This window comes from Carassius gibelio, chromosome B5, assembly GCF_023724105.1.
Source record: "Carassius gibelio isolate Cgi1373 ecotype wild population from Czech Republic chromosome B5, carGib1.2-hapl.c, whole genome shotgun sequence".
Lineage (NCBI taxonomy): Eukaryota > Metazoa > Chordata > Actinopteri > Cypriniformes > Cyprinidae > Carassius > Carassius gibelio.
In genome coordinates, this window is record NC_068400.1 from 17998827 (window position 1) to 18023217 (window position 24391).

Below are 24391 nucleotides of genomic sequence, written 5' to 3' on the forward strand. Positions count from 1 at the left end.
AATCCCATAGACTCTTCATGTTAAAATGCCCAACTTTACAACAGAAAAAAAACATGTTTACAGCCTGGTTCAAAAAAGGAGCTAGGTCTATATAGCTAATTTTGCCTTTCATGACAACTGTGAGGGGGTGAGTTTTTTTTATAACTAATCCATTTAAATTATATTAAGCCTTAAAATTCTGCATAATTAAGGGCGTGGTCACTTGAGTGACAGGTGAATTGCCCCTGCTGTTACCGCTGTCGAGCTAGGTTGGGCGTGGCGTCATCAACCAGCTCCTGCCTTTTTTGCCCATTTTCGATTGTTCGGGAGAGTCGCACGGTGACGCGCTGCCAAGATAGCGATGGCCAGCTCTGCACACTTTGAGCTTCAACAGCGCTCTTCAGGAGTCTACGGGTGACGTCACGGACACTATGTCCATGTTTTTCTACAGTCTATGGTCTAAACAAACATCATGTGCTGTCAGTGATTTCAACCACTAGAGGCCTGTACAATGAAAACAAACCCTTCTTAGCCGTTTCCAGCAATGGACGCAACCAGGAAAATGATCGGCATGGATTTTTGCCGATAAACGATTATTCCAGCAATCAACTATCTGTGCCGATTAATCGGCAAAACTGTTACATTGGCCGACCTCTAGTACTTACGCACTTGGGCAATCAAATTGTTGTATAAACACAATATCACACTCGTAGCTGTGAGATATGGTTGTATATTGGCATGCTGTGATTACCTACTGCACTTGTGCCTATGGCCTTACAGCTATTCACTGTAAGACAATTCTACTACAGAATCGCAAAAATACCCAAACTGCATACAATTTAATGTAATTAATTCCCTTAAAGTACAGCAAGTTTATTTGCTTAAAGATAACCCCTTCGATACTATTCCAGCAGGAAGTAAAGTAAATAAAAAGGTGCTTGTCAAGCACTTTCATGAGGCTTTTAAAATTAGCTGAGAAAAGTAGACTTTGTAGAAAGTATCTACAACTGAAAGCATCATCAAATTAAATATTTAATAAAGTGGAATTCTGTGGTTGCAGATTGTCCTGCTATGTGTGTGTGTGTCTAATTATATATCTCCTCAGATTCTTTGAACACTGGTGTTAGTTCCCACATACTGTACTGCCTCTCTACTGTCATTAAATATAATTTACCTTAAATGCTATTTATCATAAACTGCCGAGTTTGGTAGACAGTGAGAAAACATTCTCAAACATAAAGTACATATTTTCTTGGTAGTTTGGATGAACTGGATAACGTTTGTAACAACCAAGTGAATAACAGACAAGGTAATTAAGATGATGAAGTGCTCACCGAAGTTACAGATAAGTTGTGTTAAAGCCTATTTTTCTCTGAGCTCTTATTTAATTTTAAACGCAGAGACAGTTAAATAAACCATTTTCAGGTGAAAATGTAAAAACATGATTTTTGGCAATCAGTTTGGGATCAAATCAGATCCTCTCCTTGGATTTGACACAGGTCACATTGCAAATTCACACTGCAAATGTTCAATTATTATAATATTCTTATATTCTATTCTGTGTTCATTTTATCTCCACATTTGTGTTTTTGCACTCGTCTGATCCAGCATTCTCTCTCAGTCATTGTGCTGTTGCTGGCTCATTGTAATGTGATCTTGCTGACTGGACCTCCCCTCTCCCCTCCTTCTTTTCTCAAGAAGGATTCTTTTTGTCTGATCTTGATACAAACAAAGCCTCAAGTCACTTCAGTTGGTGGCCATTTTAGTAATGCAATTTCTGTCTGCTTGAAAGGGAAAAGAAACAAAATATCCAAATCTGTTTGACAACCTTAAATTCCAGTTGCAAGTTAAATCAGAAAAGAGTATTATAAATGGGGCTTTTGAAAATGCATTTACATTGTTCTGAAAGCACACTTGGAAGTATATATCTTTCTGGAAACGATGTTGTGTAAATTCAAAAACATTCATTCTAACCTCACATACAACTTAGGATATAAAAATAAGGTAACTGGTTTTCCTCAAGGGATAGATTATCTAAAGATGTAAATGTACTGTCAGGGCGTCCCGTAGAGTATTTTCTTCATTGGAACAGATTTGGAAAAATTTAGCATTCCATCACTTTCTCACTAATGGATCCTCTGCAGTGAATGGGTGCTGTCAGAAGTCCAAACAGCTGATAAAAACAAGTAATCCACATAAATCCAGTCCATCATTTTTAACATCTTGTGAAGCGTTTCTTACAAACACAGTTTTTGGCTTCACAATAGTTAATTGATGGCCTGGAGTGGTGTCGATTATTTATGGATTATTGTGATGTTTTTACCAGCTGTTTGACTCTCATTCTCACGGCACCCATTCACTGCGGTGGTTCCACTGGTGAACAAGTGATGTATTGTTACATTTCTCCAAATCTGTTCTAATGAAGAAAAGAAAATACTTTTACTAGCTTTGGCCTGAGACTAAGTACATTTTCAGCAGACTTTCATTTTGGAGTGAACTATTCCTTTAATCATAAGGTGAGATTTATTAAGAATTGTGATTTTTCTGCCATCAAGCGTTATATTTTCTCAAGACTAGTGGAAATAAATGTTGTAATTTTTCAATCCATTTTTACCTTTTTAATAATGTATCTAATGTATTCACACTTACATGAACTTTGACTGAGGGAAGTCTTCTGATCTTTAATCTTTCAGTGTGCAGCTGCAGATGAGAGAAAGACAGGCTAGAAAGAGATGAGAAATGCATGAATGAGTTTACCCTGAGAACTTTCTTCAGGGTCGTGTTGTATCTCGGCCAAATAAATCGAAACTTTTGTTTGCGTTTGTAGAAATTCAAAGTTTTTTTGTGCATAATAAATATAATTAAAATCTGCAGAATGTGGTTTGATTATGTGATGCCTTTTCTCTTGTTCTCTCTGTAGAAATATCGGTATCAGGATGAAGAGACTCCGCCCTTGGAGCACAGCCCCGCCCACCTGGCTCACAGCAAGAGTGCTGAGATGCTTCACATGAGCGATAAGAACCTGGCTGCCATGGACTCCATGCACAGTTATGCCCCACACACACACATCTCACCAATTAAGGTACAAACACACACACACACACACACACACACACACACACACACACACACACACCCACCCACCCACACACACACACACACACACACACACACACACGTTTGTGAAAAGTGGGGACATCCCATCCTTGTAATACCTGTGTTATACCCATGTCATTATACAGATTTGTGTCCTGATATGTCACAAAAACAAGAGCACACACACACGTGCGCGCTTGCACACACAAAAAAACAAAGGATTAATAAATCCTAGTGGAGTTTCGAGTTTCTGTTCTATTCTATTATATTCTATTCTATTCTATTCTATTCTATTCTATTCTACATCTTAGGAATGGGCGATATCTTATTGTTCAGTATATCCCGGTCAAAATTCTCCCCGTGATAAGAATTAGTTTTCATCTCGATAATAACAATGAAGCCTAGTTGTTGACATATTTTTATGTGCAGTTTTGCATTTACAAACCTACTAACTTTGATCAGACGTGGTTTCATATTACAGAATGAGTCAAAAATCATACTATTTTATTATATACAGTGATAAAAGCTATGTCAATTAGCATTGCATTATAAATATACTTAATCTTTATAAAAATACCCAAGATTGCTTGAAGAACACAGCTAAACCATATATTGTTGCAATCGTATGTTTATTGTCTTCCAAGTTTCCTCAGTTAAAATTTCTTTATCTGCATTTTATTCAGCTACAGCGATAACTGGATACTTTTGTCCATATAAGGAATTTCCTGGAGCATCTTCAGTGCAATAACTTCTGCGATGCATATGTGGAGTTTTTGTGCGAGGACACCCTCCGGGTTCCATTATGAAATAGTCATTAAATTATGTGTGTACAACACCAGGGTAAAAATAGGAGAGATAATACTTTTCTCAAAAGAAACAGGATTTATTTTTGTCTCTAAGCAGATGCATAAGATACCGTGAATTAGCGTCATTGATATTATTGCAATAAATATCAGAATATGATTGTGATATATGTTTGATCCCATATTGCCCGTCCCTACTACAGCTACAACAAGTCTTATTTTAGTATTATGTTTATATTGTTATTCATAAAAAAATTCAATTAGCTTTTATTTGTATATTTTCAGTTTTCATTATTACTTTAGTTAATGATTTAGTAATTTGTCTATCCACTGTCATTTTTATTAATGTTTTTTGGTAACAGTTTAAGGACCAGTTCTCCCTATTAACTACCAGCATGCATATTTCTAGCATATTTGATTTTATTAGTACTTATAAATCACATGTTAATGCCTTATTCTGTATGACCATATTCTGGATACATTATAGATACAAACTTAACAACTACCATACTAACTATTAATGAGCTGTAAATTAGAGGAGTTTATAGAGGTTATAATAATACTTAATAGTTAGTTAAGACTAAGAGTGAGAACTGTACCTTAAAATATAGTGTGACAGTGGTTTTCTATTTTTATTCTTTCACATTTCAGTTTTAATTTTAATACATTTTGCTCTACAACTTAAGCATATTTTACTTCAGTTAGTTGGCAAACAGAATATCTAATTTCTGTAAAGGTTTTTATTTATTTTTTTGTTTAAGTAGGATTAAGGAATCTAAAATATGGTCATACAGAACAAGGCATTAATATTGCTTTATAAAGATATCTGAATCCTATTTATCATAAACATTGGTTTTTGTGCACTTGAGAACAATTACAGGATATGTTCTCCATTTGACCTCAGTTTGGTCACGCAGAAACAGTTGTGATGTTAAATAGATCTTATTTGAGATGTTTACTTACCGGCACACAAAGATAAACCACTGTATATTATTAATGCATATGCATACTATACAGCTATCCACTATGCAATGTGTGTTTATCATCTCTCATTCTCTCTGTCATTGAGAAAATATTAATGTTTATTAATGAGTTATCCACAAAAAACTACTGCTCTATATTTCTCTATGGCAGCTGTGTCCTCTTGTCTACTATTTTACTGTTCTCTTCATCTCCCTGTCTTACTGTCTCACCGTCTGACCTCTGTGTTCATTTCCTGCCTGCTTTCCCCATTTCCTCTGGCTTCGGTAGGTGTGTGTAAGTGAGTCATGTTGTGTATGTCAGACTCTGCGTGAGTTCTGTACACCTCTGCTGTGTGTAGGCCGATCAAACCCGTCCAAACACTCTGGACTCTTTCTGTAGCCCCCACTGGCTCTCCAGCAAATTAAACTCACACATATACTTCCGTGTTGCATAATTTCTCAACACAGACTCACTTACAGCACACAGTTTGGCACAGTACCATGTCATTTGTTCTATTTTTGCAGTTTTTATACAATATGCACATTATGTTCTAGATTGTACTGTACATTTACTTAAATGTGCCAAGTACACGTTGTGAAATACTGCAGTTGGTTTTTCCAATGTGACCACAGTTTATAGGATCTTAAATTAATTGAACTGACAAATGTTAATATATTTTTGAACAAAATATGCTTGCTATACGCCATTATATAGTATACTTAAACTATGCTAGCACTGTCAGTCTTACAAACTTACAAAAAAAATCTGCCTTTTGCCGAATTCATTCTACCCCTATTCTTCTCCCTTTTCCCATCACATATCAGATTGGACAGGCATCGGAAGAGTTGAGCGTCTGCGAGCAACCCACTGAATGAATCCGTATTTCTTATCACATCTTACTCCCTACACCACTGCTGCTATTGTTAAATAGGCATTTTTGTATTGATGTCTATTGCAACATATATATTTTTTGGCGATATAGAGCAAATCAGACAATACTGTTCTTAAATGCAAGTCACTTAATACTATTTTTTATTTTGCATTGCTGCATAAAAGCCAGACTAAAATATTCCTGCTCTGACCCTCCTCAGCCCATAATGTAGAAATATACTGTTATAATTGCTATGTAAATTAATTTTTGCCACCTCTGAGCAGCATTAAACTCTTTGTTTAAAGATGTAATTGCCACTTCAGAAGCGCTTCTGTGCCGCCTTTGCAGTGGAAAATCGCCAATGGTTGATAAAAGCAATCATTGTACTAATGAGGAAGTTTTGAAACTAATATGATGTTGTTGTTCTTAGTTTATGACCCCTTTAATTCTTTTGAGCAATTTGTTTGAAAACATTACATCGAAGAAAAACGATTTTTGATTATTAGCATTGAACATTGACTGTGTATGCAAATATACGTGAGAGATTGAGAGCTTTCAGAAAGAACGAGGAAATGGGTCAGAAAACAACACATTTCCCAAAATACTGACAGACAATATACTTATGTCATTTCGACTGACCTTGTAAATAATTTAACAGGCATGAGGAGAACTAGTCACCATTTATGACTCAATAATCACATCAGTATCCACAGCAGACGACGAAACATAATTCACTACCTGGAGTGAAGCACACAAACATATGTAACATATGTTGTTATTTATGCAGCTCAGCAGCTGGCTAATATGTTGGGTGTAAAATCACTTTAGCATGTAGATCATTTACATGCTTGTGTTAGTTATGTTCAGTGTGTCAAGGGTGTTTGGCTGGATATGAAGGTCAGAAAGCAAATGACTGCTCCTCCTAGCTTTGCTCCCCCCCCCTCTCTGTGGTACCATCTGTCTTCATCTGAAACATGCCTGTGTAACACAACACGCAAACGTCCACAGTCCTAGGTTACTGTAGTGCTTCAGTAATACAGTATCTACAATATCAGTGCATTACAAACAAATCTAATCATCAAAATTATCCTTATGCTAATTTTTTTGTGGAACTGTTTGCACAAAAGCTATTTGAATACTAAATTATGCACTACAATGCATCAATACATTACTATTTTCAAAAACATGCCAAACATAGTTGTATATATTATAATATAATTAATGTAATTATTCAGTTTGTAATCCAATGTAATCAGTGCATTTTTTTTCTTTCATTTTTGATATCAATGCATTTGTAATCCCACTCGTTTGCATTTAAACAAATATGTAAGGCAGTGAATGTAGTTAGATGAATGAAGGTGGAGATTTGTAATTATTTTTTTGGAATTTGCTTAAATTTTATGCGTATGTGTAATGTGATACTGATAAGGGATGTATATTAAATGTACAGCATACTATATGCAGTATTTGTCCTTATGTCCTAGCTTTGTTTATATTTATGTGTTACATGCTGTTCACTTTGCATGACACACTCACACACACACACACACACACACACACAGAGTATGAATCACTTTCATGTGGTCATATGACACATCAGGGCTCCTACATGCTTCCTTCTGCTATTCCTGTTAGTATTCAAGCAGTACAGATAAGCCAAATAATTCAGTACCTCCACAGTAAACTTCATATTACATTCATTTGAATAGAATATAATGAGAATGTATGATTTAGCTTGAAAAATTTCAGTATTTTTCAGACCCATGATGATATTTAGTATGTGCCTTGATAATGATACCTTTGTTTTGCAATGATTTGTAATCAGAGATCACTAAAACGTTTGTATGTACAAAAAAACAATGTTGATTATATATAAGCTTTTAAGGCTACAATGTGGTTATAACATGGTCATTACATTTTCAGAAGCTGCATCTTGAATGGTATATATTGTATATTTACATAGACTGTTCAGAGGCGTCATGAATGCATTTACACTGCAGTTATAATTGCATTAATAATGCTATGAGATTAATGGTTAACACCTGTTTTATTTTTTATATATTTTTTCTGTATAGAAAAATGAATTTTGTTTTAAATGGAATGATATGCTAAACTTTAAATTAAAACTGCCATCAGGTGGCAGCAAGTCACTGTCTTAATGGAAACGTGTCTTTTCTGTAGTAGCATCATGTACTAAGACCAACAGAAAATGAAAACTTGTGATTTTCTAGGCTGATATTGCTAGGAACTATACTCTCATTCCAGCCTAATAATCAAGGAACTTTGCTGCTGTACCATGGGTGCAGCAGGCGCAGTGATATTACACAGTGCCTGAAAATAGTCCCCAGCTAGTTTGTGTAGTTGCAGCAATAGCAGAGTTGCTGGGGACTATTTTCAGGTGCTTCCGTCGGTCTTGGTACACAGTGTAACTACAGAAGAGTCAAGTTTTAAATAGGAAAAATATAGAAACTATTTGGTCATTTTTGAGCAAGATGCTAACGTTCGAATCAGATTCAATGATCTATGCTAAACTAAGCTAAAAGAGCTACCGCCAGAACCGAGATCAGCTGAATGGATTAAAAACGTTAAAACTCAACTGTTTAACTATAGGGGAGTTTGAAAATTAGCCTGTTTTTTTTTTTTTTTTTAAGTGTAGTGTTCCTTTAATGAGTGAATCATTCAGCTGATTCATTCAAGTGCTTGGTTCACTCGGAAACTAAGCAAGTGACTAGATCAGCCTTAATACAGTATATAGCCTTACAAGTATGCACCCTTCCATTTGAGAGGCAACCACTGTCATTATGAATGGATGAATGAATCACTCATTAGTTTATAAACGTGAATTAATTCAGTAACAAAAGGAGACGCACCACAGTTCTGCTTTGGCTTTGTTTGGAACTATTTTTGTTGGCAACATTTTGTGCAAATTATTCCAGGCAGAGGGAGCTGCAAATTTAAATGCCCTTTTCACCAGTTCAGTTTGCACCACTGGAATAGACAGTGTGAAAAATGTCTAGGACCGAAGACCATAACTACCTTCGTGTTTTTTTGTTGTTGTTGTTTTTTTTTTTTTAAAAATAATTTATTTTAAAGATAAGCCCAGTCCCAGAATAGATTTATAAATAAAAACCTGCCAGTGTTTTAGTCTAAAAATTGACAAAGCAGATCATCCAACTTGAGCATACAACACACAATGAGGAGTGAGAGTTTTTTTTTAATCTCAGTGCACCATGATAAACAGCATGTAAGCACTGAGAAGATGTATGCAAATAAACTGTATGACAACACCATAGTCTAGCATAGTCTAGTATAGACATGAAAGTGTCAGCGGTGAGCAGATTCTACAATAAAACCCCAGTTTCACCTTCAATCTTTTCACCAGTTGCCGAACATGAAGGACAAAGAAAAGAAAATCATTAATTAAAATCCCAAGATACCTTATACTGAGACGCAATCTCAGTCTCAGAATCTTACGAAGTAGTGATGGATAGAACATTATAAGGGATTGATTTAGCTGTTTTATAAGCATTTAAAACAGTTTTTAGTTCAAAAAAATTATGCTGAATAGTATTAAAAGCAAGCTGCAACTGAGAGAGAGCCAGTTTGGGTGTGGATGCTGAACTCTATGTAACTTATCATTAGCGTAATAGTGAAAATTTAAATTATGACCATTTTTATCAATATTATTAATACAGTATATTAAGTAAAAAGGTATGGTTCCAGGACTGACCCCTGTGGCTCACCTTTAGATACACTGAATGAACATGAAATACAAATTTAAGGGTTCGACACACCTCAGAGATTGCAACTGGTCAAAAATGTTATAATTAACTATACACACAAAACATTTGATTGTATGGGTAATGGGTTTATTATCTGTAAATGATTTGTAACCCTAGGCCACAAAACCAGTCTTAACTCGCACAGGTATATTTGTAACAAAATCATTAGGATATTAAGTAAAGATAATTAAATATATCAAAACATAATTTTTGATTAGTAATATGCATTGCTAAGGACTTCATTTGGACAACTTCACAGGAGAGTTTCTCAGTATTTGGATTTTTGTGCATCCTCAGATTCCAGATTTTCAAATAGTAATATCTCTGCCAAATATTGTCCCGTCCTAACAAATGTATTCAGTTTTCAAATGATGTATACATCTCAACTTAAAAAATGTACCTTTATGACTGGTTTTGTGATCAAGGGACACATCGATGGTTTTCCAAAATGTTGATTAATCGTTTAGATGTTTTGTATTTCAAATTTAACTTGCCTAAATTCAAGACAATCTGAATGTACATTTTTTTTTTACTTTTGACTTTTCCCCATGCTAGTTTGATTATGGACCATTAAGTTACTGAAACATTCATATTTTTCACTCTTGTCTTATTCTTAGAAAGTAGTGTGTAGAACTACTTTCTTATTCTGTACGACATGCATATTACAAATGCTAACATATTATTACAGTTGTAAGGGAAACAGGTCAATTTAGCTCAAAGGAATCATTTAAGATTTTAAAGGGAATTTTAACAGAATCACTGTTTCACGGCTGAACATCAAATCTGTGCTGGATACTGAAATCCAAACTATAGTGAAAACACTATCAATTAGCACAGTAACAAGATCGGCAGTTTAAGACATTAACTTGTAAGCACAAAACACAAGATACTTCTCTTTTCAATATGAATAAGGCTTTATTAGATAAATCTAAGACATATAAACTAATCTAACACATAAACGCACGCACTCACACATTCACACAAGTTGCAGGAAGATCGAACGTTAGGAAAAGATGAGTTTAAGAGAATGGAAATATGGAATCCCAAGTTTGCAGCAATACGTTAAATTGCATAAACTTGAACAACCATCAATCACGTAATTAGCGCTCGCATTGAGTTCCTCAATGAGGTTAAAATTATATTAGATACACCAGTAAAGGTCACAGTCTGGAGGTAAAGTTACTTGCATCTCCTGTGAAGAAGGAGCCTCGGTGAAAGGGCTATCCCGAGGTCGTTGATTGGCTGGAAGTTCAGTCTCTGAAGTGACGTCTTGGGAAGCCCGTGGTTGTTGGGCGTTGGCTGAAAGTGCAGAGTCGTGTGGGCTGGTTGAAGTTTCAATGGACATTACAAAACTTAACTCAGAACACGAAACTCTCAAACCGAAAAGAAAAGAAATAAAGTTTGAGAGACTAGGTTGTGTTCATTCTCATCGTGGCATAGTAGCAGCAGGCAGGCACGCTGGAACTGCGCTCAAAGAACAATGATGACTAACCGCATGGCTAGATGCTACAAGCTAAAGCTAGGTAGCAAAGCTACAAGCTAAAAGCTAAGAGCAGGCATGACTAATAGCATGACTGATAGCACGAGCAAGGCTGGAACTAAAAGCCGACAATAGCAGCAGCTAGGGACTAAGAGCAAAATTTCATAGTGTCCAAAGTATTTAAACTTCCCTGTTGGCCACACCTCAAATTTTGTCTTGAACAATCAGATATGGTCTTGGCTCGGGGGTATCATAAATCATTTGTTTATCTTACCAAGGATTTGGTTCCTGCCTCGCAGGGTCTAATTTTGGACATGATTCCTATAACACGATTATGATATATTTTACAAATAAATGATTGTCAGGACAATATCAAGCAAGAAAATTCGATTACATCAATACTAGACATGACTATGTATCCTATAGTTATCAAAAGACATACACAATAAGTGATTATAACATGATAGTCAAATGTGTGGGTTACACATAAATGAATATGGAGTTAAGCAATGGAATGATTCATTTATAAGTCTTTTTGAGTTCATTATGGTCCATATATATGTACAAAAAGCAGTTTCTTTGCCATTCTCTGGCAAAGGGATGTTCTGTGAAGACAGAGGTTTAAAGCCCTTCCCCCTTAGGAATTTCAGTCTGGTTCTGCTAGGTGGGGGGAGTCAATGGGACTTGTGCAGTACTCTCATGGGTTTTCATGTGATGTCCAGCGTTGCATTTCAATTACGAACAATAAATTTGACAATCTTCTTCTTTGAATTAAAATTGTCAATAATTGTTCTATTGGTGTTAATGTTGAAAGCTGTTGTGTGAACAAGTTGGTTGGTTGGTTATCTTGCTTGGTTCTTGTGGCACTAGAACTGATTTATGACTTCCTGAGGAATTCAGCTCTTGTGTTTCAATGCATACAGCTTTGATAGACTCTTTCATTTGTCTGGTTCGACTCATTTCTGTTACACAGTATTATCTGGCAATACAACCAACCAACTGTTATAACTTGTATTCCATAGATAATTTCTGATTAATTCTTTAATATCTATAAGAAAATATATATTTTTATATCTATGGAAAGCACAGAAGTTTTGGCACATATGTGATATGTGTGTAATATAATGTACAATCACAAAATAAAACCTGAATAATAATGACCGACTGACTGTACATTATCTCACTTATCACATACTACTGCTTACTAAATTATTAAGTAAACTGACAAAACAAAGAGCTCAACTGATTTTATTATATAATAACAAGAAATTAACAGTGTAGGAAGCTGGTTGATGAACAGCAGTAAGGTTAGTGACCATTAAACAGAAAAATTTGACAGAAAAATGACAGAATCAGACGATTAGAATGAGGTATCAGAGATCTGTCGAATAAAATGCACAAAATTTGGTTTAATTAGTAATATATTTTTATTGTTGAACTTTAGCAAACCTCTGGGGTGTTTGACAGTATTTATGCCTCTGTGAATAAAGGAGCAGGGAATTGGAGAAAATGAGACGCACATTCCTTTGGGAATCTTTCAGTCATTTGGCTCTCAGGACGGATTTGGGTCAGAAATGAATCTCAAGGGCTTCAGAAGGAGTGAGCGATCATCCTGCAGCCTCGGGGAATGTGTAATATGAGATTTTCATCTGCCTGTTGAGAGCTCTTATCTTCAGAGTTTATTTTTGGAAAGCACAACATTTCATACATGTAAAGGATTTTTCATGCTGTGAACAATACCTGAAGCAATTTGATCACCCAAAACTGAACGCCGTTGCCATCTGCTGTTACTGCACAGAACAACATTTGGCTTTCAGGACTTGGGACAGATCCAGATTACACTGTTAAGATGTTGTTTCCCTATAAAGGGGAAGAAAACAGTGCAGACGACATTGTTGTATTGTTTTTTGCTTTTTCTTTCTTATTTTCTACCTTATCCAATGAAAGGCCAATTCATGTTATGCAGTACCTGTATAAAAATAATAAAATAGTTGTATATTCATTCCAAGAAATTGTTCACCCAAAATGAAAATGTACTCTTAGGCCATTCAAGATGTAAATGAATTTGTTTTTTCATGGGAATAGGTTTGGTGAAATTTAGCATTACAAGAGCTGATTCAAACGTCTGATAAAAACATCACAATAATCCACAAGTAATCCACACCATTCCATTCCATCAGTTAACATTTTATGAAGTGGAAATCTGCATGTTTGTAAGAAACATACCCATCATTAATGTGTTTAAGCCATTGCTTCTGGCAAAAATATGAATTCATAATACATAACACCTCTTCCAGTGAAAATGTCCATCCCCTCTTGTCCTCTCAAATAAAAATCCACCACATATTTGTTTGCAACATAACTGTTTTGGCTTATAAACAGTGCGTGCTCTGAGCATATTTCTCTCCTGATTCAGACAAGGTTTTTATTAATTTATTTTATTTTATTATTTTATTTTATTTATTATTTTTTCTTTTCTTTTTTTACGGAGAAAGCAATATTATGAATTATGGACTAGTATTTTAATCGGAAGCAACAGTTTTTATAAGTTTCTTTTATGCAAACACTCAGATAATTCGCTTCACAATATGTTAAATTATGGACTGAAATCATATGAATTACTTGTGGATTATTGTGATGTGCTGTTTGCACTCTCATTCTGAATGGCACCCATTCACTACAGAGGATCCAATGGTAAGCAAGTGATGTCTAAATCTGCAGTACTGTATGAATGCATATGATGGGACATAAACATGTACTGCATTGTTTGAATGAACCTAGACACTTTTTGGGGCTGTTTGCAGTTTTCTGTTTCCTTTCCTAACCTAATTTACACCCTTTGCATGAGATGAAAATACAACTCTTAGATAAGCACCCTCATGACTCTGATGTCAATCTCTTTTATATCCTTATTTCTCAAATTATATCTCATTTGTTTGTTTTTAATTTGCCCCCAGTACAGAGCCTTTGATGGGATGCAGTAGTCATGTTAATTGAACTCAGAAAAGCAAAACACTGACTGGAAATTTCTTTAAAATATCTGCTCATTTCATTAGCAACTTTGCGGGAAATCATGCTGTAAATATGTCATTTGAATAATTTATATGATTCAGCATGATAGAGCATCTCAAAGGCTCTATCTTAATGATTATTATTTTAAATAAGAAAAAATAAGTTATTGAGTTATCTGCCCTTCCTCTCCTGTTTGTTTTCACAGCCAGTGTTGCTGTCCTCTGGTCAAACCCCTCTGTACACCTCTGCGGTCTCCACACTGGTAAGAACTGATGCTTTGCTGCCCCTGCTGTCCGGGAGGCAGATTTGCATCCGTAGGCTGCAGTGCCTGCTAGTGTACTTGATCATTTCATCCTTTTTCATGCCATTTCATCATGGCAGTCATGTGGAATCATTATGACCAGAAAACGAACTCACAAAATCATCCCCATCTTGTTGGTTTCATCCATAGCAGTGGTTCTCAACCTTTTTGACCAGAAGGCTGGCCAAACTGGCTAAATATCTCCTCTGGTATTTCTGACAACACTGCTTGGTTTATTTTTTATTTCTAAATTACTAGAAACTGGGAGTGAGACATTTATTTTGTGAATATATAAGATTCACGATTATGTATGTTTTTAAGTATATTGTTTACAATAAATGTCATAACAGAACCCAGGAGTATATATTTATGTAGTTGGTATATTTATTTTGTGATTATATAAGATTCAAGATACTGATTCAGCTTCTTTTTTTATATATATAAATTAATTGACAGAAAATAAAAATGGTTTCACTTCAGTATGATTACAGCTTACATCTTGATTGCATTACTCTTGAAATGTATATTTATTAATACATTTATTATTATTTATTATTAAATTACATTGATTGAATGAATGAATAATTTTCTGAGGCCCCTTGGTTCGAGAACAAATCATCATCATTGCCATTTTGTTATTGCAGTCATTGCGAAAATGAATCACCCTTTCTTTGTGACGTTGCTCTTCACAGTGACATCATCATGATTTTTAAATAGTTATTATCTTCATGAAGGACACTGGACTGGCTCATCAAATTGCCAAGTCAAATTCAAGTAAAATTGTTTTGTGTAGCACTTTTCACAATACATATTGTTTCAAAGCAGAAAATCATGATTTAAATGTTTATAATATTGTAATATCTTCATTCACATTATACACATTATATTAGAGCTGGGCGACAATATAGTAATATATATATATATATATATCCAATGCGATTTACTTACTGATAAAGAAAACCAAGTTCAAAGTCATAACTTGAGTAGAGGTGACAGAAATTGTTGTGACAAGTTAAATGGATGAAGACAAAGATGATGTTGTAACATAGTGACTGATTTGTAAAAAAATGTTTAATTTTTTCTGTATTGCACGTCGGCTTGTTTTTACTGTGGCTTCCCTCATATTTCTATATGGTATTTCTCTGTCGCCTGAAGTCATCATTTTCTCTGTGCTGTCAAATCTACTGCAGTAATATCAGCAAACTCATCACTCTGCTGCACAGTATCACCTTTAAACAACACACACACACACACCGGTATATCCATACAGGTACACTTTTATATTCTCTCTGCAGTTTCAGCCTATTATTTCTGACAGCTCTTATATCTGGCCTGCACAGTGTTGTTTCCTTCTAGTAGTTATGCTTATTGTCACTCATAACGTAACGTCTGCATAACACATGTGCTTTGAGAGCATCTGTATTGGATGGGCAGACTTCAGTTATCATTAAAATGCTAATATAACACTTATAAAAATGATGAACGTTTTTTCAGATAATCATGTTTAATGATGCAGCTTCAGTTATGGAAGTTTAGGTTAGTAGAGACACAAAGAGTGTGTGTTAGAGATCTTGATTTGATTTCATGTGTCAAAATACACAAGGTATATGAAAGAATAGCAATGATTTATTGTTATGAATGTTTCTAGTTTGGTTCAGTGTATTGAATTTTCTTTAAATGCAGTGCCTTAAAGGCTCCTGTAGAGGACAGTGTGCTGTCATGTTGTTTGTCAGCTTACTAACATGTCTGTGTGTTCTGCTGCCTAATAAGGGTACATTGACACATCTACAGAAAGTGTTTAGCCAGTGGCAGAAAACTTATCAAACTTATTATGCTTTGAACAGCTATGTTTCATTGAAGTATGTACTATGTTTCTTCTAAAATACTAAAAGGATATAAAAATAGAATGATAAAATTAGATCACTTGGTTCAGGAGTTCATGTTGTAATTTTAGACTTTGGATAACAAATTTTCGTATCTTGACAATTCTGAGTACAGTTTAAGATGTTGAGATCTCTTATAAAACTATTGGAGACACGTGAGATTACTGGGATCCTTTAAGGAGAAAATCTGAGAAGCAGGAGATTTGATTTTCTCACCACCAGTGAAGAGGTTAAAAATACTGTCAACTAATTCAAAGAAAATTAATTTCCACTATGCCTTTAGGAAGAAAATGCCATATAAATTACAGTAATGTTAGCACTTTATTTTAAGGACTAATTCCCACTGTTAACTAGTTGCATCTTAGCATGCATTTTACTAGTTTATTGGCTGTTTTATTAGCATTTATAAAGGACGTATTAATGCCCTATTCTGCATGATCATATTTTAGATCCGCTAAACCCCATTACCTAAACTTAACAACTACCTTATACTATTAATAAGCAGCAAAATAGTTTATTGAGTATATAAACCAACGCTCTACCAACTGAGTTATACGTATCCCAAATTATGACACAGATAAAAGAGTACAAAGCATTAATATGAAGGTGTCCTGTTGCCGATAGGGGCGCAATTGTAGTATACGCTTTGATAGGTAGTATTTCAGGGATTTTGACAAACGACCTATACAGGCATATTGGTTAGAGGACATGCTGTTACATGTACAACAATATTCAGATTTTAACACGATTAAGACAATACTCGGATTAAGAATCTACCATGAAAACAGAGATTTTGATTACCTTAATCCAACTAAAGTCATACTCGAAGTAAACACATTATCGAATTAAGACATGTGGAGTATTCCTGTTTTAGTTGCATTACTAAAGTGCAGTGTAGACATGTACACACCTTAATCGCATTATTACCATTACCATTACCATTATTACCAGGACTTTTCGCTGCATTTTATGACAGAATACACACACAGCAGTGGTCAACCATTTGATGGCTAACAAAAGAGCATGGCTTCAACAACACCGTCATCTGTTTGCACATACAGAATGACAAATGATTAACTGCACTTGAAGCTTTTAGTAAAAATAAATAAATAAATGAAACACCCAAACTATATATGGCATCATTACGAAGATGGACTATATGTTTATACGTGAAAGTCTGGAGGGGATGTTGGATGGTGTAACGTCCGGATGTAATGATGTGTGACATTAATTGATCTACTGTATGTACTATAGCATGTAAAACAGGAACATGAAAGGAATATTCTAAAAGCAACTCATGTAAACACCTTAAACATAATATTGTCTTATTCAGAATAAGGTAATTATATTACTGATGTTCATGTCGTAGTCACTGAGAATTGGTCCCCAAGCTGAAGTTTGACTGTGTAAAGCAGGGGTTCTCCATGAAGTACCCCAAGCACTGCACATTATGTATGGCTGCATATAAAAACATAGGCAGCTGACTTGCTGCCTCGCTGCCGTATACAGGCAGCATTTTTGCACGAAGGCACCTCATGAAACTGATTTGAGACAGACTTCAGAGGCAGCTCAACCATCACAGAATGGGACGCACAGGATTGTGGGATATCAAAGGCAGCGAAGGATACATCTATGCTGCCTTCCAAATTCAGTCAGAAGAAGTAAGAGACAGGAAGTAAAGCAGAATTTGGATTTGAACGTGCCTTGATGCCTCCCTGCTTTGGAATGCTGCCTCCGAAGGCGGCATTTTAGAGTTATCGGATGGAGCCTGTGTCTCCCTACATCTGACTTCAGGTCTGGCAGTCTCCACTGATGAGCTGATGAGTTGAATCAAGTGTGATAGATGAGGGAGACATACAAATTTGCAGGCCTGGAGGTACTTCAGGACAGGTTTGAGAACCACCTATAGCAAAGGATACTAGCAACCGAATATAGACTATAAAAAAGTATATGATCAAAATGTATTCCTTCGAAAAAAATTATGCAATTTCAACTTCTTTGTTATATGTAAATCAACCTCATTTTTTAAAGATGGTAGAATGCACATTCTAAGAAATTACTTGTACAACCAAGTAGATGATGCTTAATTTAAGGCAGCATTAACTGAACATTTAGCTGAAACAGGCAGAAATTATGTACGAATAGGGAATATACTGTAGGAATAAAACTGTAAACTTAACGGTAAATAGTGGAGACTTAGTGTAGGAGAAAAACACTCTTTTAAAAAGATACATATATTGAAATCTACAGATGCAAAGAGATAAAAGAGAGAACATAAATACTTGAAATGTTAAAACTGAAAACCAAGTCAGAGTGTCTAGCCTCACTGCTGTCTAGAAGAGACAGTTGAGTTATAAAGTAGATTTCACTGTGGCAATGGGATCTTTCCCATATGGACGCACAGCACTCGAACATTTCAAACAGGAGGTAGAGACAGTTCCATTCTGGTGTCCATAGCAACGGAACTGCTGCTGCTGACATTAACACATTTGAAGTGCCAAGAAGCCAAGTGAAATCATCAAGCTCTCTCTCTCTCTCTCACACACACACATACACACACACTTTTTCCATTTCTAAATGACAGGCTGTAGGATGAGAGGTAGTGAGATGAGGAGAAAGCGCACACACACACATCTATTGAGTCACAGCAGGATACAGGAACCAGCAAATACTGAACACTCATCCACAGAGAACAACAGATGAATATGTAATCATAACTAGATCAAAACTAGAAAAAGAAAAATGGCAAATATATATCTTTAACTCAAAAACTACACATCAGTTATAATTCCAATCTAGGGTTATTTTAATTAATTAAAAGTAAAACCATAAAAAAAAAATCCTTATATGAAATAAATTTATATAACAATATTTTAAATTTAAAATAAAAACATATTATAAAATTAAAATCTAATACAAAATATTCATAAAAGCTGTAATAATATATCAGTGATGCTGAAATAAAACCCCTCTAGGGTCCTTTGGTAGTTTTGACTGAAAAATGTAACATTTTGGTATGAAACTTGGTAAATGTTTTGGCACTTGTTCTGTGAGTATGCACACATAGACATACACAAAAAGGGTTTTGAAATTTGAAAAGGTTACATGCTCTTGAAGAAAAAAAATTAATAAAATAAAAAACATAGAACCAATTGAGCTTCTTGAGGTCAGAAATGACCACATTAGAAATGAATAAGAAACATACTAAAGGAAATGTTTGGTACTGCATTCAGACAAACTTTACTGAAAGCTCATTTTTTTATATCAACCTTAAATTTTGAACACAACCTGTTTAGATATATGGCTTTGATTTTCTAGTAAAACTTTGTTTTTAATAAAAAAAAGTAAATAAAATAATATTTGTGCATTATGTTTTCTAAAAAAATAGAACAAAAGCAAATATGTGCTCCAATTGACAACAGTTAAAGTTAGAAAATTTCATTTCAAGGTCTATGCTCAAAGAGTGGTGAACAATTTAAAGTTTTTACACTAAACTTCATTTCAAGTCTTTTTTTTTTGTCAAGTCTGAAGTCTGATTTGTTTTCTTTTTTGAAGTCAGCAACAGCATAACAGAAATGTACTGTCTTTGCATTCTTTTTCTATTTCTTTTGCTCTGATGCAGTAGATTTAGCTAAGCTAATGGCAAGGAGTAAGAAGCCGTCAAATTAATTAGCAAGGTACGTGCCTTGTGCATATGAATATATGTGTGAGTCGGTGGGTGTTGTTATTGCTGCTCTAAACATTATATGGACAGATGCAGCTCTGATGCGTAACAAGCTCTGCTGTGACTGGAGCTCGAACTGGCTGTTGGTTTGATCATTTGCATATCTGTATAGGCTTAATGTTACAAACACAAATTGCTTTGCGGTGGGATCCTCAAATTACAGCAGTATGTGCATCTTGGAACAATGCAGTTAATTAGTTATCTTACTGTTCTCTTATAAATGATAGTGAATAAAGAGCTGATAATGAAAAACTAGAAATGGATTGAAGAAGAGATAGATGTGAATGGACTACAGGGGAAAATGATGTTAGATGAGAAGGAGAGCAGGATGGAAGTGAAGATATGTCCAGAGGGAAATGGTAGGAGTTAATAACTGTATCTAATTTACAAAGCCCTGATACTGTAGACTGCAGTTTGTACCTGAATTTAATTTTGCCCACTCTGAATCAGAAGGTTCGTGGAATTCAGTAGAGGGAACCACTGGACAAGAGGCAATTTCAAACTGATAACTCATAAAAGATTTTAGGTTCCCCAGGTACCTTTACCTCTGTCTGTCCCTTAGAAAGTGTGTCACTAATGGTGTGTCCAGGTGGCTAAACGCTTGAGTCTGGCCATCAGTTCAACAGTGTGTGTCTATGCCAGCATGGCCGTCTGTGTACCAGTGGGGGCGCTGGAACAACAATGCTTTTGTGACGTGAAATGCAGAGGGAGGGCAGGAAGTGATTTTCTACATAGGAAGCACTATCGCCAACTCAAAATGTGTATATTTCGCATCGTTTATGGTTGCTCAAATGGATCAAACAGAGAACCACAAGGACCTTTTTTTTGTGTGTGTACTAAAAGTTGTTGTTCATAAGAGGGAAAAAGCAAGAAACTGACTGAAAAAAAACAAACAGGAAAAGGTAGCTTGTAAACCTGCGAAAGCTGATTTAAAGCAAGCACCATTTGCTTGCTTTATAGGCTATACAGTGGCTATACAGTATATAATCAATTCAGAATTTGAATAAAAGTTTAGTTTTTTTGTGCTGCTACCAGGACCAACGCCCACATAACCTGTACATGCAGCTAAGTTTTAAGACTGACATACATCATGCATCTTTTATATAAAAGCGGCAGTCACTTTCAAAGTAGCTTGTTTGCAATCAGGGTTACTTGCTTGTATCTACTGCCTCGATGACAGGCAAGTATTTGTATTGTGTGTTGCTATCTGTACTACTTTTTTAATATTTATATTTAGTTTTAATTTCAGTTTTTACATAATTTTACTTCTTTTGTTTCAGTTAGCTAGCAAGCAACATTTCAGATTTTCATTACATTTTTCATCTAATATTTTTATTATATAAATAAAATATTTCAGCTTTATTTCAGATAAAAAATTCTATAAAATTGTAATAGTTTTTGTTAACAGTAACACTTGATTATAAAGTGAAAGTTTATAGAAAATGTGCTATTTAGCTACTTTGCAAGAATCTAGCCATGTTGCTTCTGATCAACCACCTGAACAACAGTGTTATTTTAGTATCATTGAGGTAATATTATGTTTTTTATTAGTATTTTGATTGCGTTTTTTTATTTATTATTTGTTAAATTTTTTTTAAGCCATTTTTTTCTGAAAACCAAAAAGGAAATTATCGCCTTTGCAACTTACAATAATGTTAATTATTAATTAGCTTTTTAATAACTTAATTTTTTATTTCAGTTAATGTTCTTTTTTTTGTGGTTTTAGTCTTAGTTTCAGTTATATAACAAAGTTCCTTTAAGTAATTTCACTCAATGGTAAGATTTATATTGTTCAATCAAGTTAAATAAAACAAATTCTATAACACATAATAAAGTCAAATTCTCCAAAACTATTCATCAAGCGTACAATAACATTTCATATTTGAGCAGTCCTAGCGCATCTCAGAATGCAGACAGTTTCTATACTGGAACTTATTTCTTACGGCAGCTACAGTAACGCAATGACTTCATCAACTGGTGACTGGCTCTTTTATTGAGGAGCCAGGACTATTCGGCCATATTGAGCGTTGCACTTTCTCCACTTCATAAGTAATAGGAGTGTAACGTCTTTAGTATATCTGAAATCTTTGACTATATAATAACCCTTGTGAACTCCTTAGCAACCACAATTCAGCCATAGCAACCATTCCGAATACCTTAGCAACTGCATAATAATGCCATGGCAGCCACTCAAAACACTCCAACATCAAACCATCTTTGTACAGATAAGCAGCACTCACATTTTCTTCATGAAGTGTTGAATTGCAGATATCGTTTTCGTTTTTTTTCTTCCCATCCTGTGGCATCTGTAGGGATGTTATGTGGTGTGTGCATGTGTGTGTTCATGTGCTCAGTATTCTCTCTTGCTCATCACCCACCACAGGTTCAGGAAAGCTGTTTATGTATGTGTTTGGAAGTAATTTGATTACCTTTTGCTACAATGATCTCCTCTAGGGACTACACATCACACTCTCTTCAACTCTTTTGCATTTTTCACCACTCCTTGTACAAAATATATGTGTGTGTTTGTGTGTGTGTGTGAGAGAGAGAGGCTTCTATGTCTATTCAAATGTTCTTGCTCACTAATGAATGTTTAAAGTTGTCCCCGCAGCTCTGAGGTAATTACTGAACAGACTTTTGCTGAGACAAATGGCCTGGGGATCCAATGCAATACAGAGAGAGAGAGAGAGAGAGAGGTGGGTGGAAATTGAGGCAGGGAGAAAGACTGAGATAAAGAAGGGGAAGGAGAGAAGAGGAGAGTCCATGTGATTTCTCATTTAGGTGAGCCTGTCAACTTGGAGTGTCTTACGTAATACTGAAAAACACTTCTGTGGTGAAAAGCATTGTGGGCCATTTGTGTTTCCTTAGGTTAAAGTGGTTTGGCCGGCATGAAGTTTATGATTAATGTCACATAACCTCATTACAATTCACGTTGACATCCAGTTATGATTTCAGATATGTTATTCTATATTATTTTGCATTTTTATCCAATTTTGTGTAAAAAGATCGTAACTTTTGGCAGTAAGGACAAATGATGTGTGACATTTTTCCAGTTAGATTTCAGATTCTGAATTATTACATTAAAAGTGAAACAATTGTGTAATTTATTTGAAGTGCATTTTTATATTGGTCTAATAATAATAAAAAAAGATTTCTGGTTTAAACCTGTTTTGTTCAGGTTGTCTAAAAGCAATAAACTATTTTGTTTAAATATTTTTTTTTGTCTTGAAACCAAAGTAATTGTGTTGAACACACACCAGATTTAATTTTAGATTCATTTTTAATTTGATTATTTACATTAATATTTTTTTCAGATGTTTTTACATAACAGAAAATATGATGCATATGAATGGAAGCCCGTTTCTGCCAATGAATAAAAAGGTTTTGTTTGTTTTGTTGATCTAAATTATAATTGTTTTTATTGCTCTGTAGACATGCTATTTCCTTTATGAAGTGTTTTTCCATTTTTAACTATTATTTTGTTTTATTTTCAAGACTCTTTTCATATTTCTTTATACTGACCTTTGCCATTAACCTTAAAAGGGTTAGTTCACCCAATAATCAAAACGATGTAATTAAAAACTCACCCTCATATCGTTCCAAACCAGTAAGACCTCTGTTCATCTTCGGAACACAGTTTAAGATATTTTAGATTTAGTCCGAGAGCTTTCTATCCCTCCATTGCAAGTGTGTGTACGGTATACTGTCCATGTCCAGAAAGGTAAGAAAAACATCATCAAAGTAGTCCATGGGACATCAGAGGGTCAGTTAGAATATTTTGAAGCATCGAAAATAAATTTTAGTCCAAAAATAGCAAAAACTCTTACTTTATTCAGCATGGTCTTCTCTTCCGTGTCTGTTGTGAGAAAGTTAAAAACAAAGCAGTTTGTGATATCCGGTTCACGAACGAATCATTCGATGTAACCGGATCTTTTTGAACCAGTTCACCAAATCGAACTGAAACGTTTTAAACGGTTCGCGTCTCAAATATGCATTAATCCACAAATGACTTAAGCTGTTCACTTGTTTAATGTGGCTGACACTCCCTTTGAGTTAAAACAAACCAATATCCGGGAGTAATTCATTTACTCAAACAGTACACTGACTGAACTGCTGTGAAGAGAGAATTGAAGATGAACACCGAGCCGAGCCAGATAACAAAAAATAGACCGACTTTTTCACGAGTCAAGGACCGGTTGCATCAGTTTTCGGATCACCAGTAGTTTTTTCGGGCAGTTCGATTCAATAAACCGGTTGAAGAAAGCACAGAGAAATGATCCATTGCCTCTGGTGACACTCTGGCATCCAATCTTTAAGCAATATTTATGAACAAGGGGAGGTGGTTAAAAGCAAGTCATTATCGTAGCTCTTATTTCCCGAAGGACATCTCTCTTGTGCATTTCCAAGCTGGGCTGGATAACTCAGCACTCTCTTGGGATGCTGCGTGACTCCTCAATAGTGCATATTAGCAGTGAGGATATAGCCTAGCATGTGTAC

General features: G+C 35.1%; 1 protein-coding gene across 3 annotated transcripts in view; it reads left to right on the plus strand.

Annotated features, from left to right (window-relative positions):
• The window catches only part of LOC127957919 (disks large homolog 4), a 143106-nt gene that overhangs the window by 58624 nt on the left and 60091 nt on the right, over nucleotides 1-24391 (plus strand). For all 3 annotated transcript variants that reach the window (XM_052556633.1, XM_052556632.1, XM_052556631.1), the window contains exons 2-3: nucleotides 2900-3061; nucleotides 14192-14248. In XM_052556633.1, coding sequence (XP_052412593.1) covers nucleotides 2900-3061; nucleotides 14192-14248 — 219 coding nt within the window. The remainder of the gene's footprint in view (nucleotides 1-2899; nucleotides 3062-14191; nucleotides 14249-24391) is intronic.